We start from the raw sequence: 19,502 nt of genomic DNA on the forward strand, positions 1-19,502 counted from the left end.
ATCGTGGTGGAGGGGGCTTGTGGGGCTGCGATTCCCCAGAAGCTGAGTCCTCATCAATGACCAGGTCCCCAGGTCAAGGGGGACTGGCTTCATCGGATGTGGTAGGTTCGGGTTCCTGGAGTTGAGGTGTAGGAGCTTGTGTCTCTTCGTTTAGTTTTTGTTGTAAGAGTTGTTTAAAGTGTTGTTGGTTGGTCTGTTGGAAGTTAGGTGGAATTTTAATTGTGGGGCAACCATTGTACTTGAGCAAGGAGTTCATGGTCTCTGCATGGATCTGAACATCGCCAAAGGAGAAACAGACTCAGTATTTTATCATCATTTCAGCGAAAAGTAGCTTCTCTGCGTTAGTGTTGGTGCTAGGGGTTGTGTTTGAAGGTGTGGGAGAGGCAGATGTGAAAGCCTGAGCGTAAGAGGTTGGCTGAGGGGTAGGTTGTGGCGAGTTTTGTTGTTAGCACGTTTTACTTGATATTTGAATGAGACGGCTGTGTGTTCACCGTCACAGTTTGTGCATTTCAGGGTGGTGGCCTGGCAGTTCCTGTAGTCGTGGCCCTTAGCTACACACTTAGAGCACACTTGTTCGGTTGCTTTACATTGATTTGTGCGATCTAAATTGTTAGTATTTATAGCACCGAGTTATGGGGCGGTATTCTTCTATACTGATGTTATACGAGGGCACTATTTGTGAGAACAGTTTGATGCCCTTGTTTTTTATAAGTTCAGCCTGTTGTTTTGATCGAAGTTTAATTTTGATCATGTGGACTTTTGGTATGACGTGCAGATCGTCAATTTGTACATCGTTTTTTTCCTGGACTTCAGCCAGGTTTTTTTTTTTTTTTTTCAGAATATAGTCATCGACTCGGCGGATAAGGATTCCGGCAGATTTTTGCTCCGGAGACTCTACGAGCTCGAAGCCAAAGGAGTTTTAAGTTTTCAGTTGCCTGGTGAGTGGTGTGATTATCGCGGTCCGTCTCGCTGGCCAGACCGACGATAATGTATGGGCCAGATTTGAAGCATTTTGTATGGGGAACCTGGGTCCTCGAGAAAAAATGCATTGCTGAGGTCGGCAGTTTTTATCCGGTACCTTACATTCCGGTCAGGGAGGCGTGGAAGGACCATCTGTGTCATAGGGCAGAGCCCAGTGGCGGTACAGCCTTGTAGAAAACTCTGTGGCGTTACAGCCTTGGAAAGGGAAAAAGGTGCTACAACCGTGAATGGAAAGCCGCGTGGCGCTGCAGCCTTGCAAGTCTCCTATAACAAGCTATTGTTGTTACCTAACGCCCTAGTGTCTGTATCCCGAGAGGGATTCTAACTGGAGGGAAGAAACCCTAACTAGCTAGCCCTGAAGGCAGGGCTTGTACACTACCGAGGTACCTCTAGGCTGCGCTAGCCAACACTAGAGAACCCCGGGTGGCTAAAGAGCGCGGAGCGGGCTTGCCTAAGGCCCGATCCTGACTCTGTTGCCGAAAACGAAAACGAAAACAGGAAAGGGTGAGGTAGGAGGAACAGAGATGGCAAAGTCACTTTTTGACAGGTGCGAGTTGCTACGATCTTCCAGCGATACCCTTAGGTGAGGCTCTCTCCACCGGGAACGTAGGGCAAGACTGCGGCGCCTCTAAGTGACTGCTGGGTTGTCTATATGATCATTCTTATTTTGTGAACAAGTGAACAACTTATTGTTTAAAGATGGAGTGGGTTGGGAGCGAAGCTACTCCTTCCTCTGCGGCTCGTGGGTGACTGAGATCCTTCCCTGCCTGTGTGTGTGTGTGTGTGTAGATTGTCATCCCAAGGAGATGGTTTGGGCCTTTAAGCCTGGAAGGCGGCCCAGAGAGCCTTCCCTCTTGCTTGGCCCTTTATTATCCTTGGTCTATTCAAGGACTGAATCATCGGCGTTATTTGTGTTGTTCCCGAAGTATGTGTGTTTTGCATTAACATCACCAATTATATATATTGGTGTATGTTATTCTTTAGCAGTCTATGGAAGTCGAGGTGGGAGGTAAGTTGTTGCAACTATTATAGGTCCGTGGGAGGTTTCAAGCTCAATGGCCAGTACATTTGTTATGAAGTCGTCATATAATTTATGGAAAATATTGTATTTGATAGCAATAGCAGAACCATCGTAAAGGGAGTTTGAGGAGTTGATAGTGTCAACCTTGTAACCAGGAATTTTTAAAGGTTTATTTATATTTTGTCCATGACTTAATTAAAAAGATATCAGGGTTTAGTTGTAAAACATTGTGAATTATGAAATGTTCGTTTGTCTACCAGTTTAACACGTTTAACTGCAGGATTTTAATTGTATCCATCTTGGCTGAATTTCCTAAGGCATAGGTCTCTCATTTAAGAGTGATCTCTCCTCTATCCTCCCAGGCCTCCTCTTCCCAAACTGACTCTTGTCCACTGTTTTCCAGCAGCCCATTAATTTCACCTTTCCCTCCAGGATCAGTTTAAGTAAGGTGTTATCAGTTAATCGAGGGTTAGTGTAAGTATATTTATAATACCAGCATCAATACCCTTCACCAGCTCAGGAGTTGAAAAATCTTTGGGCCATCTTCTGTCCTAAGTCTCTGGCTCCCTTAATGTCTTCCTCAATGACTTGTCTGGAGGTCGTGACACCTCTATCTGTATTGGTCTCAGTTAAGTATTGGTTTCCATTTCAGATTGTTCACCGCAAGACTCAGATGTCTGGGTTGGGATAGTGTTAAATATCTTCCTGGAGTCTGGGTATTCCTGTATTTTTAAGGACATTCCTGTATTTTTATGGAAGGTAAGTTGTTCAATTTTCGAATTTTGTTGAGTTCTACCTCATATGAGCTTGGTCTCACTATATTCATATAGTGGGCGTGAACGACACAGATGTTTATTTTGGCTTGGTCCTGTGGGGAGGTCGTTGGGGGTAAGAAGGTAGGTGTTGCTTTGTACTCTTTCTTTTCACAGTTCCAGGTCGAGTGGTCTTCCAACTGATAGCAGAGCATACAGGAAAGAATGAGGACGAATGTTTCCTGCTTGATGTTTGATGGAGGAATGTTCAGGTTGAAGGTAAGTATCCTTTTCTCAGTACATTTTTTGGCGATGGTGGTTTGGTTGAAGGTCAGTTTGATGTTGGAGGAGCTTGGGAATTTAAAGATATTCTCTAAATCCTTATTCATCCATGTATTCTTGTTCATTATTTCTGCTTGGATTTCTTTCTCTGTTCTCAAGTAGATGATGTTTTGTCGAGTCTTGTGATGATGACGCTCTTTTTAACTTTCATTTCTACAGGCAAGAGGGGGTAAATCCATTATAGTTCAGCTCAGTCTTCGGTTTCTTATCAGAAATCCTATCTGTTTGCTCCTCATTCAATAGGATAACTGTATACCCATCCGGTCTTGTTACTGTACGTAAAGCGTATGTACCTTACGTCATTATTCCTCGGTAATCATAAGTGAAATGTTCAATAGTTTTCTATTTGCATGAAAACGTGTAATATGTGTAATTATCAGTATTCAATGCTATATGAAGCACCAATGCCGATGCTCACTTGTTAGTAGAGTGTGGTTAACTCACTGGTCGCCTGCGGGCGTCACTTACGGCCAAGTCGTGCTCAGACAAAGACGGGCAGGATGGTGACCGAGGTAAATACTTTAATTCTGTAGTAAAAATTTTTTTAAAGAAAAAAAAATTGTCATAGTGCCAAGTTGGTTGCATGTATTGTTAATGAATACTGTAATATGTTGGAAGTGTTTAATATCAGTGTATAATGTTATTTTGTAAGAAACTGAGACCGAGAACTTGTTCACAGTTCTTACGGTCATGTCTACCTCATCAATAAACGTCAGAGAGAGAGAGAGAACTGCCTTTCCTCGACCCTACGATGATGGGTGTGATCAGTAAAACAGATCACCCGAGAGCCAATTGATGCCCAGCTGGTGCGGCTACACGCCTACTCTTGTAATCTGAATCTGCTCATTTGAAAGGAGTGCTATCAGCTTGATCTTGTTCCTGTCCAGTGGATCTCTGCTTTTTAAACTTTATCCTCACCATCTTCCAAGGTCAAAACTTAATTTCCTACCGCTACAAATAATACTGCTCCTAGGAGCAGTCTTATTTCACCTACAATCACTCTCTTCAACGGACCACCCCCCAAGCGGGAGTCGCAGTGGTAGGAGTGATTGCCCCTCACGGATCTTCTCTTCCCTAGGAAAGTTGCTGTTGCCAGCATGTGTTCAACACAGGCAAGTAAGGAAGACTAGTTAAACAAAAAAAGTGTACACACACCTGGTCCCACCCGCAGAAGGAGGCAAAGCGACCAGTGCCCTTCCTTGGGTAGTGCAGGCTGCCCTGCCGTAGGGTAAATCCCACGGCAGCGCGAAGAAGGAAGAATTTAGGAGGAATAGGGATAGGGAAGGGAGGAAGTGAACACCACAGGGGCGAGCTCTCACCGGACAGGGGGAGCCCCGGTAGTGGCGAAAGGGAATACGGTACTTATTCCATAACCAGGCCTGGATGCCAACCAGGAGAGCGGCCCCATCTTGGGCTCGCGTCCCCTGGTGCAGGAACCCGGTAACGGGAACCAACTCGCGTCCATCGGCGGTGGTCCGGGGAAGAGTTTTCTTTTCTGTTTAAGGTGCTGTGACCCTAGAAGCCACTCGCAGAGCGAAAGGGTGTTGGTAACACGGTCTGCCGTACAGCACCGCAGTTCTTGCGGCGTCCCGCGTACCACTGCCGGTCCGTGAAACATGCGAGGCAGGTAACTGCATGGGGCGAAGCAAGGGGGTCTGTTGCTGCTGCGGCTCGCGCTCCGGCGCGGAGCCTGCACGCACGCGGCCTCTGCGAGGCACTCCAGTTTCGCACCTGTGCGTACCCATATCCGCAGCCGGTCTCCAAGGTAAGAAGCCTCTGGTCGATGGACTAATGTAGGTAAAGGAAGTCGGCAAATTAGATTCGTAACTTCGGGATAAGGTGGGTTCCAAACAGAATTGGAGTGCTCTCGAGCCTCTTCGTGGCGCTTCAGAGCAAGCCAGACTGCGCAGCCGTGGGGCCAGGGCAAACAAGCAAGTAGAAGGCGTTGATGTAGGAGAGAGCTGAGAAGTACTTCTTGCTGCAGCGGTGTACAGGGCGAAGTCCATTCTGTGAGCCAGCCCCTCAAGTCTCCGATTTTTTTCGGCAGGGATCCGCGAGCGGCCTGGGACCCGATTACTAGCCGGGATTCGATTACCACCGGGACACGAGTACCGCGCGGATCCCTCTTTAACTAGTCTCCCCGCGCGCTGCAGGCACTCTGATTCGGATCCGCATCCCACGGATCCAACAAGCTCAAGTACTGGGATCCACGAATCCTAAAATGTCGAATCCTGCCCAGCACCAGTGCACACACACACACACACACACACACACTGCAGAAATATTTATCGAGTCCCGCCACCAGCATAAAATAGCTGCCAAATATCACAAGTAATTTTTCCTTTTTTAACCAGAAAAAAATAAAATAAATAAATAAAATAAAATAAAAAATAGTGAAGTACTGGCAAGCACGTGGAACTTCAAAGGGCTCGTGTTTGTTTACGTGTTTGTTTACATAATTCCCTTTAAACGGCGCTTTAAGACCTTTAAATTATGCGCATCGACGTAAAAATTCAGAAAATGTTGCCACATCTTGGGTTTTTTTTTACTGGGTTATTTATTTCTATTTGTTTATTTTTCTGCACCAAACTCAGTTTCATGAGGCAAGTCATTTTACCCCCCAAAAAACGATGAACGTCCCTTAAAGCGAGTAAACGATTGGGTCATCCTCGCTTTAATGCGGTCAACTTGTAGTGACAATTATTTTGACATCAAACAGAGTATTGAACTACAACAGACCATGCACATGCTGTTACAAGCAAAGGTAAAGGTCAGTTGACTGGAGGTACTGTACCCTTTCTTGTAGCATAAGGTAGTGAAACGAGTATGAAATAAAACTTAATCATTATTAAACTAAATATCCACTACCTGAAGCGGGCATAACGCGTGCAACTTATCTAGGACACAGTGATCCCACTTGGGTTCAATTAAGTATGTACAGTTAACATAACATATACAAGCTAATGAGCAATGAAGGAAACCAAAACCTCACGAAGCATATACAAGTTAATAAGCAACAAAGTGAACGCAACATGTACCAAATAATAAGCAATAAGGGAGAACAAATATATACCCAAAATGCATCACAAATAAAAGAATCTCAGGCATGTACGTAATGAAGAGTGTGAGTGTACGTGTGTGAGTGTGAGTGTTTGTGTGAGTGTTCGTCACGTCTTCTTCTAACTCACGACGAGCTTACGAATCTGGGCAGCAGGAAGGAAGATATCCAACTGCGAGAAGCGAGTGAGACTGACGAGGTGTGGAGGTGGAAGTTAGTCGACAGCTCAGTTAGCTCGATCGAGACTCACTGAGTCGAGACGTGTTTCTAAAGCTTCGTCTTTATGATACAGCTACGGTATGGTCGAGACGGTATTCGAAGCCGATGGTTAGTTGGAGAGATTAGTGGTTGGCGAGGCGGGTACGAGGGCCCTAATAATGCAAATAAACATCTGTAACGGTTACATAATTAATAATAATATGTATTGTATTTATAATGCCTTGCCTGATTAGCAATATAAATGTATGTATACATATATGCATAAGTGTAGATAGTGGGTGTTGGCGGATAAGGGTGGGGCGGATATGATCACGCTACCCTACGTCACACACACACACACCATGGAACTTTCCATACTACTTTTATTGCCATCGATAAGTAATCGGTAGCACCTACATCATAGTATCTAAGTATTCTCCATAATTAATCTCTCCCTAATGTATTTTGGCATGTATTATTCTTAGCTATAAGTAGCTTTTCCCTTGCCTTATTTATGTAATTAGAGAGTTATGATTATAAATATATTCATGTACTGTGAGTGCGGTCAACCCGCCCCTATTTCTAGTGTCAGCACTTTTTGAAGGCGCTAAGCGTCCCTTGTGCCGGCTCCGGCAGTCTCTTGCAGTCTCTTGCCAGGGTGTAAAGTGTGCACAGAGAAAGCAGGTTTGCCAGCGCGGGCAACCGGCGCCGACCCGCGCCAAGAATTAAACCATATAAACAAGTGTAGGCGTGCACAGAGGAAGCAGGTTCGAGCGTGTCGGCGCCGGCAGCCTGCTTCAACCCACTTTCCTGTTTGCTCCGATCATTCTTGCCTGCTCAACCCGCGCGGGTGGACGCTACTGAGTGGAGAGAAGGATGGATGTTGAGCTCCTGATAGCCAAGGTGTATGAGAGACAGCCAGTATGGAATAAATGGAATAAGCACCACGCTAACAGAAATGTTGTGGATAGGCTGTGGGCTGAAATCAGCCAGGAGTTGAACTGTGAAGGTAAGCAAATTTTTATTATAATTATAATAATAATAATAATAATAATAATAATAATAATAATAATAATAATTATTATTATTATTATTATTATTATTATTAGTGTGTGTGTGTGTGTGTGTGTGTGTGTATAGTCCTCTGTATGATATTTAATAGTTGCAGGGTAATAAAAGAAAGATGTTTTGTCGAAATTAGTGCAGTAAGTTATAGAGGTCAGTGAAACGAATATTTAAAACTTATGAACCATTTTATCTTTATTTTTTTACTATGGACAGTACAGGAGTTATAAGATTAGTTAAGTAGCAAAAACACAGCTAGTGAAACTCTGTTATCTTAAACATGGTTTACTGCTTTGTTTGGTCCTTGTATACTAAAGGATACTTCAATAAGAAAGATTTAAAGATTTCCCTAACATTCACAGCTTCGTTTGATGGTCTTCCCCGACAATACATATGATCATTTTGCTGAAGAGTTGAGACAGCAGTCTCAGTTAGATGATGTTCAACGCCCTCTTTATCTATGTGTTATGCAGAACACAAATACATTTTACAATGTTGTCAATCAAATCAACTTTGGTTTCTACACACTTTGACAGTAAACGCCATTTGCTGTATAACATGCCAAAAGCACACTCAACAGTCTTCCTACACCTGGATAAACGTTGGTTGAAGGTGGTATCTTCAATAGTCAAATTACGTCCACCATACGGTTTTAGTAGGAAAGGTAAAAGTGGATAGGCTTCATCCCCCACAAACATATACGGAGCTTTGACATTTGTATTTGGTAAGTAAGAAGGTTCAGGAATTTCTAGTTTTCCCTTTGTCAAGACACTGTACAGATCAGAGGCTTGGAGCGTACCACCATCACTTTGCTTTCCAAAGTCTCCTACATCAACAGCAATGAACTTGTAGTGTGCATCTGCAACAGCTTGAAGGACAATGGAAAAAAACTTTTTGTAGTTAAAGTACATTGATCCTGAATTTTGGGGACACTGAACACGGATATGTTTTCCATCAATTGAGCCTAAACAGTTAGGGAAATTCCAGATGCTGTAGAAATCTTCAGCGATCATTTTGAAGGACTCCTTTGTTGGTACTGGCATGTGTTCCTCATGTAGTTCTTCCCACAGTGCGATAACAGTCTCTGAAACAATCTTTCCCACCGTTGTCACTCCGACCCTAAACGAAAATGCAAGGGAACGGAACGACGATCCTGTGGCAAGATACCTGCAAATAATATAATAAGCAATGTCAATAAACAGTAATGAATTATAATAATCATTGTTGTTAGCCTTGGCGCGGCTTGAAAATGTGAATGTATGCATGTGTGTGTGCGCTTTGCCTATAGAATACAGTCTTGAAGGATGTATGTATGTAGGCATATTAGCATAATACGTATTGTTATCAAGTCTTTTTCTTTACCACTTCCCAAATCTTTTGTCTTTTCAGAGACACTGGTAAAGAAAAAATGGAAATATCTTAGAGACCAATTTGCTGTTGAGCTCGGGAAAATTCCACCAGCTCGATCAGGTGATGCCGCAGGTGACACTCCCACATCAAAGTGGCAGTATTTCAAATTACTGCATTTCCTGAAAGACGTCGTGAAAGCAAGAGCTTCAACTGGAAATTTATCAGGTGTGCTAACCAATGATACTGTTGAAACCTCATTACCAGAATCACCTCAAATAGAATACCAAATGGGTACCATGGAGCCCCCCTTGGCTACAGAGGAAGGCGTATCCCACACTAAAGACGCTCTTGAACGCGAAGATGAAGTTATGGAAAAGCAATGGCTCATTTCACCCGCCACCCGTCCGAAGAAAAAGGGAGCTAACAAACGCTCTAAAACAGATGACTTCAACCAGAGCATCCTGGATATTGAACAACAAAAAAATCAGTACTTGAAAGAAAAAATAAATCGCAAGCAAGACAAAGAAGATGACGAGGATCTGATGTTCTTCAAAAGTTTGTTACCTCATGTCAAAAGAATTCCTGCTGTGCAGAAGCTGACATTTAGAAGCCGCCTACAAGAACTTGTACAACAATTTGCATATCCAGTGCCTGCCATATCTCCCCTTCCATATACCCATGATTCTTCTTCCTCAGCTTCTGCTTATACCCCACAGGTGTCTCCTCACTCATATGCCCACTCTCCTATAGAGTCTCAAGTTCATACCACAGATATGACTTTACAACCTATGTAGTACACTAACATTCTTAGTATCACATATATGTCTGTACTAGGAGAAATGCTTATTTTATGTAATTGTTTTGTTATTAGGATTTATGATATATGTATCTTTACTTTGTTCAGTGTTGTGTTTATCAGTACCATACGATATAAACTGTAAAATTCAAATAAAAATTATTTGTTCCCTATACCATCTATGATTATCATCTTATTAATAAAGTAATATGAAATTGATTTTAGCATCAGAATTTCGCTCACCTGATAGTAATGACAAGTCTTTCTTCAGGTTGAATGGATTGCTCATGCCAATTACACCATGTCTTCACAAGACGATGTTCAACTTTCTTGAGAATGTAGTTGAATGTCTCTTGTGTCATCCTTGTGTATTCAAAAAATCTTGCGTTGTCCCTTTTCAGATCACTGAAAAGATGATGATATTCTCCAAACTCTTCTCTCTTGTAGTTTATTTCATGTACTGCTCTTCTTTTTCTCTTGACTTTTGTATGAACACTATCAGGCAGCATGAAGTCATCGTCAGACGATGAGCTCGACATCTTGTACACTGATGACAGATACTGCCTCTGTCCGTGTCGCTCACCGAGCGGGTCGAAACTGGTTACCTGCGTCCTCTGTGAACACCCTATCGCGCTGGTTCCCGGCGCGGGTTGGCGCTGGAAACCAGCGCGCTGGTAACCTGCTTTCTCTGTGCACACACCCTTAATAGTAACGCTGTACCACGCAGAGGACATCCGTTGTCCCGTACGCGCCACACGCTTCTCCAGAACTCTGTACATATATCTAAATATACATATTTTTATACGTTCACCTTTGACATTCACCTGAAAACCACAGAAACTCACCAAGAGTGACTTCACCTATTATACAAAGGTAAGAAACTAATGAACAGTGTCCAGCGGTAATTGATAATTCAAAACCACTCTGGAACACATCATAAGAACACAATTTGATTCTGGAATAATGAGGGGGCTGTATGATTATCGTAATACATGATGTATTATGGTGGCAATTAATTTGATAATAAATAATTAATTTAAGCAATAACAATAATAATAATAATAATAATAATGATAATAATAATAATAATAATAATAATAATAATAATAGAAATGCAAGTGCAATACACGTATAATAATTCTCAGTGTATCTTTAACATTCAGTGGTTACTTAACCAATTTACCACAGCATAATACTTAGGACTATGAGGGTCGGCATTTAAGGGTTTAGGGCTCATGGAGAAATCACTTCCCTCTCTGAAGACTACACAGTCTGTCCCTTCTGAGACCGCTGGACCAGATAAGCGAACCATTCATCTACAGTCATCAGAATCCCTGGGTGTCTTATCTATCTTTCGCTCCGAGTCATCAACTTTACCACGGAAACACGACCCTCACTACCTGATTTCTACAGAACAGTCCTCCTCTTGCATAACTTCACTACTTCAGTTAACTCATTTTCCTTATTGTTACACATCCTTCGCATGAGTCGCTCGCCACCAGCTTCAAGGGACATCGTGAGGCGACAACAGATACTTGAATGTAGCGGGGGTCAAGAGATTCACTACTGAGTCAACGATACACGTTTCCATCCCTATTGTTTGTGACAATAAAAATAAATTCATCATTTCACTGTATCCCTAAATCAGGGCAATAGTCTGCAACTTGAATCTTTCTTCTTGTCTACAGGACCAAAAAGGAGCGGTACTGTGGGCTGAGAGAGGCCACTTGGGGGACGAAAGCAAGACAAAAGACAATTGTACTTTGCTTAGCGGGCTCAGGAGCTCCTGCTACTACGCCACTCTGTGTAGAAAGTATAAAACACTGGCGTGATTTTCGGTCCATCTTAAGGGTGAAGCAAATTTGACCCTGAATCAGTCGCCCTTGTCCCAGACAGACTAATTCAATGTTTCCGTAGAAGGTGCCTTTCATAAATCATCATGGAAATTCTTTTAACTTTTTTTTTTTCTGTTTTATTGTATTTTTTTATTTTATTTTTTTTTTATTTATAGATGCGTCACAGAATGACTGCTCGGACATTTTATCGTACATTTAATTTAACAATTTTTGTGTGTATGATGTGGTTTTTGTTTTCTTAACTGAAAAAAAAAAATGTACATAGCTAAAATGAGAAACTACACAGGATGAATTAGAGGTATATATGTATATCATGAGATGAGAAAAAAGGAAGATTTGAAAAGTTTTTATATAATGCATGTGGAAATGTTACACAGGTTAATAAAAATAAATGTACATATAAAGTGAATGGAGAAAATTGTGGTCATTAATTTCTGGAATGGATTCAGAAATTAACAACCCGCTAACACTTTCCCACCTCTGCAATTTTCATCTGCATCATGGCTGATTCCCAAGGAACAGGTCTACCTGACCTTTGGTGTCGCAAGCACTCCGTCTCCTTTACATAGTCAAGCCGCTCACAGTTATAAAGGTGCTGTAAAAAAAAAAAAAAAAAAAAAAAAAAAATATATATATATATATATATATATATATATATATATATATATATATATATATATATATATATATATATATATATATATATAATACATGAGTTGCTTTCCTGGAATTCTTTTAACACCAAATTAGATATTTTACCTGGTCCATCAGCCTTCCGTATGCGTGTGTGTGTGTGTGTGTGTGTGTGTGTGTATGAGAGAGAAAGAGGGAGAGGGAGAGGGAGAGGGAGTGCTGTGCACGTTTTGCCTTGGCTGGGGTTACTGTGCTCATGCAGTTGTTGGTTGGGTTGAGAAACCAAAGCAGCAGTTTTCACAGTAGCAAGGATGCTGCTATCTATGCCTACCATGAAAAGGATGCTAAGGATTTCTTCAGTGCCCACAAAAAGTTTCAACACTCTTTAGACAAGTGAAAGGTTTATTTCAAGTGGGAACAATGCAGGAGCACACTGTGAAAGGTCCCAGACAAGAATATCCTCCTGTCCAAACAGATACGAGTGTTCCCATAGTGGAACTTGTACACATTTGAACTGCAGCATTCTGTGCCAGCCATCTCATGCATGCACATAAATTCAGCTACTTTTAGGAAGCAAATCAATCCCTGCACCAGTGAATCAGTTGACACTCGAAAAATGGAAAATGATATCATTCTTGGGTACATACAGAATAAATGAAAGAATAAAAAGATGACATAGTATGGTATAGTGCACCAAGCCTTACTATTTTTTTTTTTCAAGGAAACAAAAGAGGAAAAAAAAAAATCTCACTGAGGTGCCAGTTCCAAAAGAGATGTGAAGAGAATCATCGAAAATTGAAGGATGTGTTGAAAGGAGGTACAAGAAGCAGACAGGGAGTTCCTTACTTTACCAGAGAAAGGGATGAGTGGGTGAGAGTACTGGAATACTGGAGAAGTGGACAGAACAGGGCTGAGAGAAAGAAGAAAGTCTTGTGCAGCGCGGCTGCGAGATGAGGGGAGGCATGCAGTTAACAAATCAGAAGAGCAGTTCATGTGAAAATAGCGGTAGGAGATAGCAAGAGGTGCAACATTGCGGCGATGAGAAAGAGGACGAAGACAGTCAGTTAGAGAAGAGGAGTTGATAAGACGCAAAGCTTTTTATTCCAATTTGTCTAAAATAACGATATGAGTGGAGCCTCCCGTATATGTGAAGCATAAAACATACGTGGACAGAGAAGGTCCCTGTACAGAGTCAGCAGCTGCGAAGGTGGAGGGATGAGAAAAACTGGCGGAAACGACTCAGAGCACCTAACTTCAAAGAAGCTGGTTTAGCTAGAGATGAGATGTGAAATTTCCAGTTTAGATTATAAGTAAAGGACAGACCAAGGATGTTCGGTGTAGAAGAGGGGGACAGTTGAGTTGAAAGGGGATAGTTATTTGGAAGGTTGTGTTGAGTTGATAAGATGGACAAATTGAGCTTTTGAGGCATTGAACAATAGTAAGTTTGCTCTGCCTCAATCACAGATTTTAAAGAGATCAAAAGTCAGGCGTTCTGTGGCTTCTCTAATATATATATATATATATATATATATATATATATATATATATATATATATATATATATATATATATATATATATATATATATATATATATATATTACAATTTATTACAATGTGATCTCAACAATTTACACATAACTAATAAAGACATGACAAGCTATTCTTCACCATTTCTGGTATTCACTGAGCAGTGGGTGGAGGACACACTTTTCTCATCAGATTTCAGTTTCATGTTGGTTATCCGTTTTTTCTCATACTTTATTGTTAGGTCAACAAGTAGAAAACCATTAGGTTTAAGGTAAGTTATTTCTATATATAGCTCACATGAAACGAAATATGAAGAAGATAAGTAAAAAAATTTCTAGAGGTAAGTTATTTCTATATATAGCTCACATGAAAAGAAATATTTTTCATAAGGTTAAAATTTCTTGTGTTCAGTAACAATATAATATTATCTCAGAACAAGTGAAATGTGATAATCAGAGTTATGTTCCCTCCTGGTGGCAAGCCTTCACCTGTGTCTTCTGCACTGTCATCATTGCACAGTTACAATTTTAACGATTTCGATAAAGCATTAGATTAGAATCTAGAAATTATAAACTGCCTCGCTTAGGCTATACACGGATTACAGTCTTAATACAAGAAGAAAACAATGAAATTACTAGAAATAAACGATGAACATCATCACAATAATTATATTTACAACAAATAAGCAGCACTTGCAGTGAAATGAGACTTTACAATCGCTCACAGAGTAAGTTTTGGTGCTCCGTTATCACTCGCTATACTCTTGTTTACTTGCTGCATTCCTATCATAGAATATTCTACAGACAGTGGAACATTAATAATTTATCAATAAAATATCATAACGATGTTGCTGATACGTAAAATACATAAATATAAAAGAATGTGGTAGGACTAAACATTCGCACTGGGTGTAAACTCATGTTTACTTGCTCCATTTCTACTGTAACATGTTCCACATACAACAAAATAAAAGTTTTGTCAATAAAACTCCATTCATTCGATAAAAATTTCATACAATAGTTGATTTCAGTCCAAGTTGTTCTCGGGATCAATTTTGCTTCCATCCAAATTTCTCCTGGGAGTATTTGGAAGGGGGGGCGAGTTCGCTTTGGCAGTGTCGTGCCAAATCTCTCCCGAGTCCATATTTCTCCCGGGAGAAATTTGAACCCGGGAGAATGGGGAGTTTTCGGAACTAAACAGCTAGATGTCGTTGCTGCTCATCTAACTGTAGGAAAGAGAACTAAAATATTGTTGTAGTAAGTCCCAGGTGCATAAAGATGCATAGAACATTGATCATCATGATACTATTGAAATGATGTATCGACTTTTCAATATCCGGTATGATAATATTGAGAGAATGTGGTCACATTAATCACTATTATTATTATCATTATTATATATATATATATATTTTTTTTTTGTGCGTGTTTATCGAGTAAACTGGTAGCAAAAAAATTCCTTCATTAATAGAAAGTGTCAAAACCTTTCAAGATCTAACTCCCCTCGTGACCTCTGGTATCTACCCAAAAATATTTCCAATAACTTTGCTTCTTCTTCTTCTTTCCCTCCTTTATTTCAACCAGATGGCACCACTGCTATCACATCTATTTCTAAAGCAGAACTCTTCGCTCAAACCTTTGCTAAAAACTCTACCTTGGACGATTCTCGGCTCGTTCCTCCCTCTCCTCCAGCCTCTGACTACTTCATGCCCCCTATTAAAATTCTTCGCAATGATGTTTTCCATGCCCTCGCTGGCCTAAATCCTCGGAAGGCTTATGGACCTGATGGGGTCCCTCCTATTGTTCTCCGAAACTGTGCCTCCATGCTTGCACCTTGCCTAGTCAGACTCTTTCAGCTCTGTCTGTCAACATCTACCTTTCCTTCTTGCTGGAAGTTTGCCCACATTCAGCCTGTTCCTAAAAAGGATGACCGTTCTAATCCCTCAAACTACCGTCCTATTGCTTTAATTTCCTGCATGTCTAAAGTTTTTGAATCTATCCTCAACAGGAAGATTCTTAAACATCTATCACTTCACAACCTTCTATCTGATCGCCAGTATGGGTTTCGTCCAGGCCGCTCTACAGGTGATCTTCTGGCTTTCCTTACTGAGTCTTGGTCATCCTCTTTTAGAGATTTTGGTGAAACTTTTGCTGTTGCCTTAGACATATCAAAAGCTTTTGATAGAGTCTGGCACAAAGCTTTGATTTCTAAACTACCCTCCTACGGCTTCTATCCTTCTCTATGTAACTTCATCTCAAGTTTCCTTTCTGACCGTTCTATTGCTGCTGTGGTAGACGGTCACTGTTCTTCTCCTAAATCTATTAACAGTGGTGTTCCTCAGGGTTCTGTCATGTCATCCACTCTCTTCTTATCATTCATTAATGATCTTCTTAACCAAACTTCTTGTCCTATCCACTCCTACGCCGATGATACCACCCTGCACTTTTCCACGTCTTTTCATAGACGTCCAATCCTTCAGGAGGTAAACATTTCACGCAGGGAAGCCACATAATGCTTGACTTCTGATCTTTCTAAAATTTCTGATTGGGGCAGAGCAAATTTGGTATTGTTCAATGCCTCAAAAACTCAATTCCTCCATCTATCAACTCGACACAACCTTTCAGACAACTATCCCCTCTTTTTCAATGACAACTGTCCCCCTCTTTTACACTGAACATCCTCGGTCTGTCCTTTACTTATAATCTGAACTGGAAACTTCACATCTCATCTCTAGCTAAAACAGCTTCTATGAAGTTAGGTGTTCTGAGTCTCCGCCAGTTTTTCTCATCCCCCCCCCCAGCTGCTAACTCTGTACAAGGGCCTTATCCGTCCATGTATGGAGTATGCTTCACATATCTGGGGGTGTTCCACTCACACTGCTCTTCTAGACAGGGTGGAATCAAAAGCTTTTCGTCTCATCAACTCTCCTCTAACTGACTGTCTTCAGCCTCTCTCTCTCACCGCCGCAATGTTGCATCTCGAGCTGTCTTCTACCGCTATTTTCATGCTAACTGCTCTTCTGATCTTGCTAACTGCATGCCTCCCCTCCTCCCGCGGCCTCGCTGCACAAGACTTTTCTTTCTCTCACCCCTATTCTGTCCACCTCTCTAACGCGAGAGTTACAGTATTCTCAATCATTCATCCCTTTCTCTGGTAAACTCTGGAACTCCCAGCCTGCTTCTGTATTTCCATCTTCCTATTGTATGGAGGCATCCGTTAACACAGCTTGAACACTGCCATAACTTCTTTATTACAAGCGTTTTTACCTGTCAAAGTCATTATAATAAACACATATCCCAAACAAAGTTTTCTTTTTTCTTTTTCTTTTTTTTTGTATCATCTTAAGTACCCAAACATCATTAATAAGTAGATCAATATGAAAATTGCGAATGGATGTATGTAGAATTCACCATATGCCAAGTACAATTCAAAATCAATCATATAACCAGTCAACCACAATGATTTTCATTTATAATAATCATTAGAATTATAACTCACAACGGTAGCTCCAGCCGCATATGGATTGCCTCCATAAACTTTCCGAACCAGTAGTTGGATTCATAAATTGTAATACATGAAATATACCCTTAATAGCCGGCCGCACAATCACATTAACACTGTAATCATAAAAGATCATCACTAATACATAAACATTTTGTTGATGAACATCACAAATGTTTTACGTGAACACCAGCTGATTAACCACCACATAGTACTACTATAACCAAACATAGCCATACATACCAGCATAATAGAATAATCCCAAGTCTTGAATAAATATTACATCCAGTGATCCATCACAACACACTTCAGGTTAAGGCGGACAGCAAGTAACCCTGGCTGACCGTTCGTCGCCACCTCATCATCCTGCTGCCACCTTACCTCACCTCCCCACTGCCACGTCACAAAGACGTACGGCTTGCGCACCGTGTACAGATCTTAATCCTCGTCTACATAAATACACTGATACACGAACTAATTTAGAAATAAACAAATAAATAAAATAATTGATATTCCAATTATCACCAGATTGATGATACACCTATGACTTGAACTCCTTCAGGAGGGAGGTTTCAAGGCGCTTATTCATTAATTTTTGTCTACTGCTTTGACCCTTTTATGGGACTGGCATTTCAGTGGGCTTTTTTTTTTTTTTTTGATATTTGTTGCCCTTGGCCAGTGTCCTTCCTACATAAAAAAAAAAATCTTAAATAAAGCATATTATAAGTATAAAAAAATATTGATTTGGACAATGAAAAAAAATTTAAAAAATCACACTATACTATATAGTATGACAACCTACTCAGTAACATCGTGATATATGGCTCTAGTTTTTTTTTTTTTTTTCTTTTCTTTGTGGGATTTTAGCATCCCTCTCACGAAGCGAGCGACAAGGTAAAGTAATCGAGAGCCAAAAGAAACATCTCTCAGGCGATCCTGCTGCTGCTGTAGTGTCCAGCTACCGCAATCCATTGCTTAGGGCGTAGTTGAGATGGGCACCGCAGCAACATTAAACTTCTTGTCCAACAACGTGTTTCTTAAGCTCAACCAGCGCGGCCGAGTCAGGTGTTTGTTTTGATTAGAAATACAGCATTACTATCGCCAGGACACTCGAGTTGCCAATTCTTTTTTATTAAAATTGCCGTTTCCATAAACTAGGAAGGAGATCTATGTAATTTGGACTTTTGACTGTCACAGACATGTTGCCTTTATGTTTACTGTCGTGTAGATTAAGACGTTTCCAATCAAGAGTGTATTCATTTGGAAATCTTAAGATGATCAAATAAATCTAAATGCCGATTCACTAGAAAATCAACTTATATACATTTGTTCATGAAAAGAGTTTGATTTTACTTGTGTTACTACTTGGAAGGGATTACGTAGAAAAATATATTATATAACCCCATTGCATCTTCATGTAAATAGAATAACACTGTAGGTATATCTGATATTGCTTGTATGTGAGAAAAGAGTTTGTCTGTGCTGCCACCTGGTGACCACCACTAGTTCTGAAAACTCCCCATTGGTACGACAACGGATTTAGCGACTAGCGTTCCTCTGTTCCTCCGCAATTTATATTAATATAAGGCAACTTTTTTACAACTGTATTTCCATGGCATCTCCTGCGGCACACCATGGGCAAGTCAACAAGCAAGAAACAAGAATACAAGAGGCCAGTCTATGACAGTATAGTACACACACACACACACACACACACACACACACACACACAGTGCAGCCTAGCTTCCACCTACAAGATATCACACACACACACACACACACACACACACACACACACACACACACACACAGTGCAGCCTAGCTTCCACCTACCAGATATCACACACACACACACACACACACACACAGTGCAACCTAGCTTCCACCTACCAGATATAACACACACACACACACACACACACACACACACACACACACACACACACACACACACAAGGTGCAGCCTAGCTTCCACCTACCAAATATAATGTGTAAAAACACAACTATTACAGCCATAACAGATACGCTAACCATCTCCTATCTTGCACTTCCTGTTCTCGACTCAAGGCAACTATCTTGCTCTTTACATGTTTACATAACATGCTCATTAAAGAAAACAATTATCATAATGATAAATTCATTGTTAATTACCCGTGAAAAGAAAATTAAGTAGAAAAAAAAGCAGGTGGAGAGCGACGAAGGTTCTTGCTTGGTTGGTTCCTCTGTGCATTGAAAGCTCGTGCTGTTGTAAAAAAGAAAAAACATTTGCTGCAATTATAATATACGACTTTCCGATTAGATAAATATTTTCCTAGGTTGTTTTAACTGAATCAATAGTATTTGCCACGCTAAATTTAGAAAATAAAAATTTTTTCTCGAAGGTAAACTGGAAGTACACTCGGGTCAACTTTTCCTAGCCT

General features: G+C 40.8%; 2 protein-coding genes across 2 annotated transcripts; one reads left to right on the forward strand and one right to left on the reverse strand.

The window, feature by feature from the left end:
- Nucleotides 1-5,975: 5,975 nt before the first annotated feature.
- LOC135090051 (uncharacterized) lies at nucleotides 5,976-9,764 on the forward strand. Its single transcript, XM_063986304.1, has 2 exons — nucleotides 5,976-7,361; nucleotides 8,807-9,764. Exons 1-2 carry the CDS (start codon nucleotides 7,229-7,231, stop codon nucleotides 9,559-9,561), a joined length of 888 nt encoding a protein of 295 aa, XP_063842374.1. The 5' UTR covers nucleotides 5,976-7,228; the 3' UTR covers nucleotides 9,562-9,764.
- On the reverse strand, nucleotides 7,526-10,545 carry LOC135090050 (uncharacterized). Its single transcript, XM_063986303.1, has 2 exons — nucleotides 9,807-10,545; nucleotides 7,526-8,584 (listed from the first exon to the last, which is right to left on the reverse strand). Exons 1-2 carry the CDS (start codon nucleotides 10,340-10,342, stop codon nucleotides 7,876-7,878), a joined length of 1,245 nt encoding a protein of 414 aa, XP_063842373.1. The 5' UTR covers nucleotides 10,343-10,545; the 3' UTR covers nucleotides 7,526-7,875.
- Between the last annotated feature and the right edge of the window lie 8,957 nt (nucleotides 10,546-19,502).

Source organism: Scylla paramamosain, chromosome 34 (genome assembly GCF_035594125.1).
Source record: "Scylla paramamosain isolate STU-SP2022 chromosome 34, ASM3559412v1, whole genome shotgun sequence".
In the NCBI taxonomy this organism is placed as follows: domain Eukaryota; kingdom Metazoa; phylum Arthropoda; class Malacostraca; order Decapoda; family Portunidae; genus Scylla; species Scylla paramamosain.

Excerpts from the sequence above, each read along its gene's own strand:
- LOC135090051 (XM_063986304.1), top strand. The coding sequence starts at position 7,229 with ATGGATGTTGAGCTCCTGATAGCCAAGGTGTATGAGAGACAGCCAGTA. Across the intron at positions 7,362-8,806 it reads CCAGGAGTTGAACTGTGAAG|AGACACTGGTAAAGAAAAAA; the intron begins GTAAGCAAATTT and ends TTGTCTTTTCAG.
- LOC135090050 (XM_063986303.1), bottom strand. The coding sequence starts at position 10,342 with ATGTACAGAGTTCTGGAGAAGCGTGTGGCGCGTACGGGACAACGGATG. Across the intron at positions 8,585-9,806 it reads AGACTTGTCATTACTATCAG|GTATCTTGCCACAGGATCGT; the intron begins GTGAGCGAAATT and ends TATTATTTGCAG.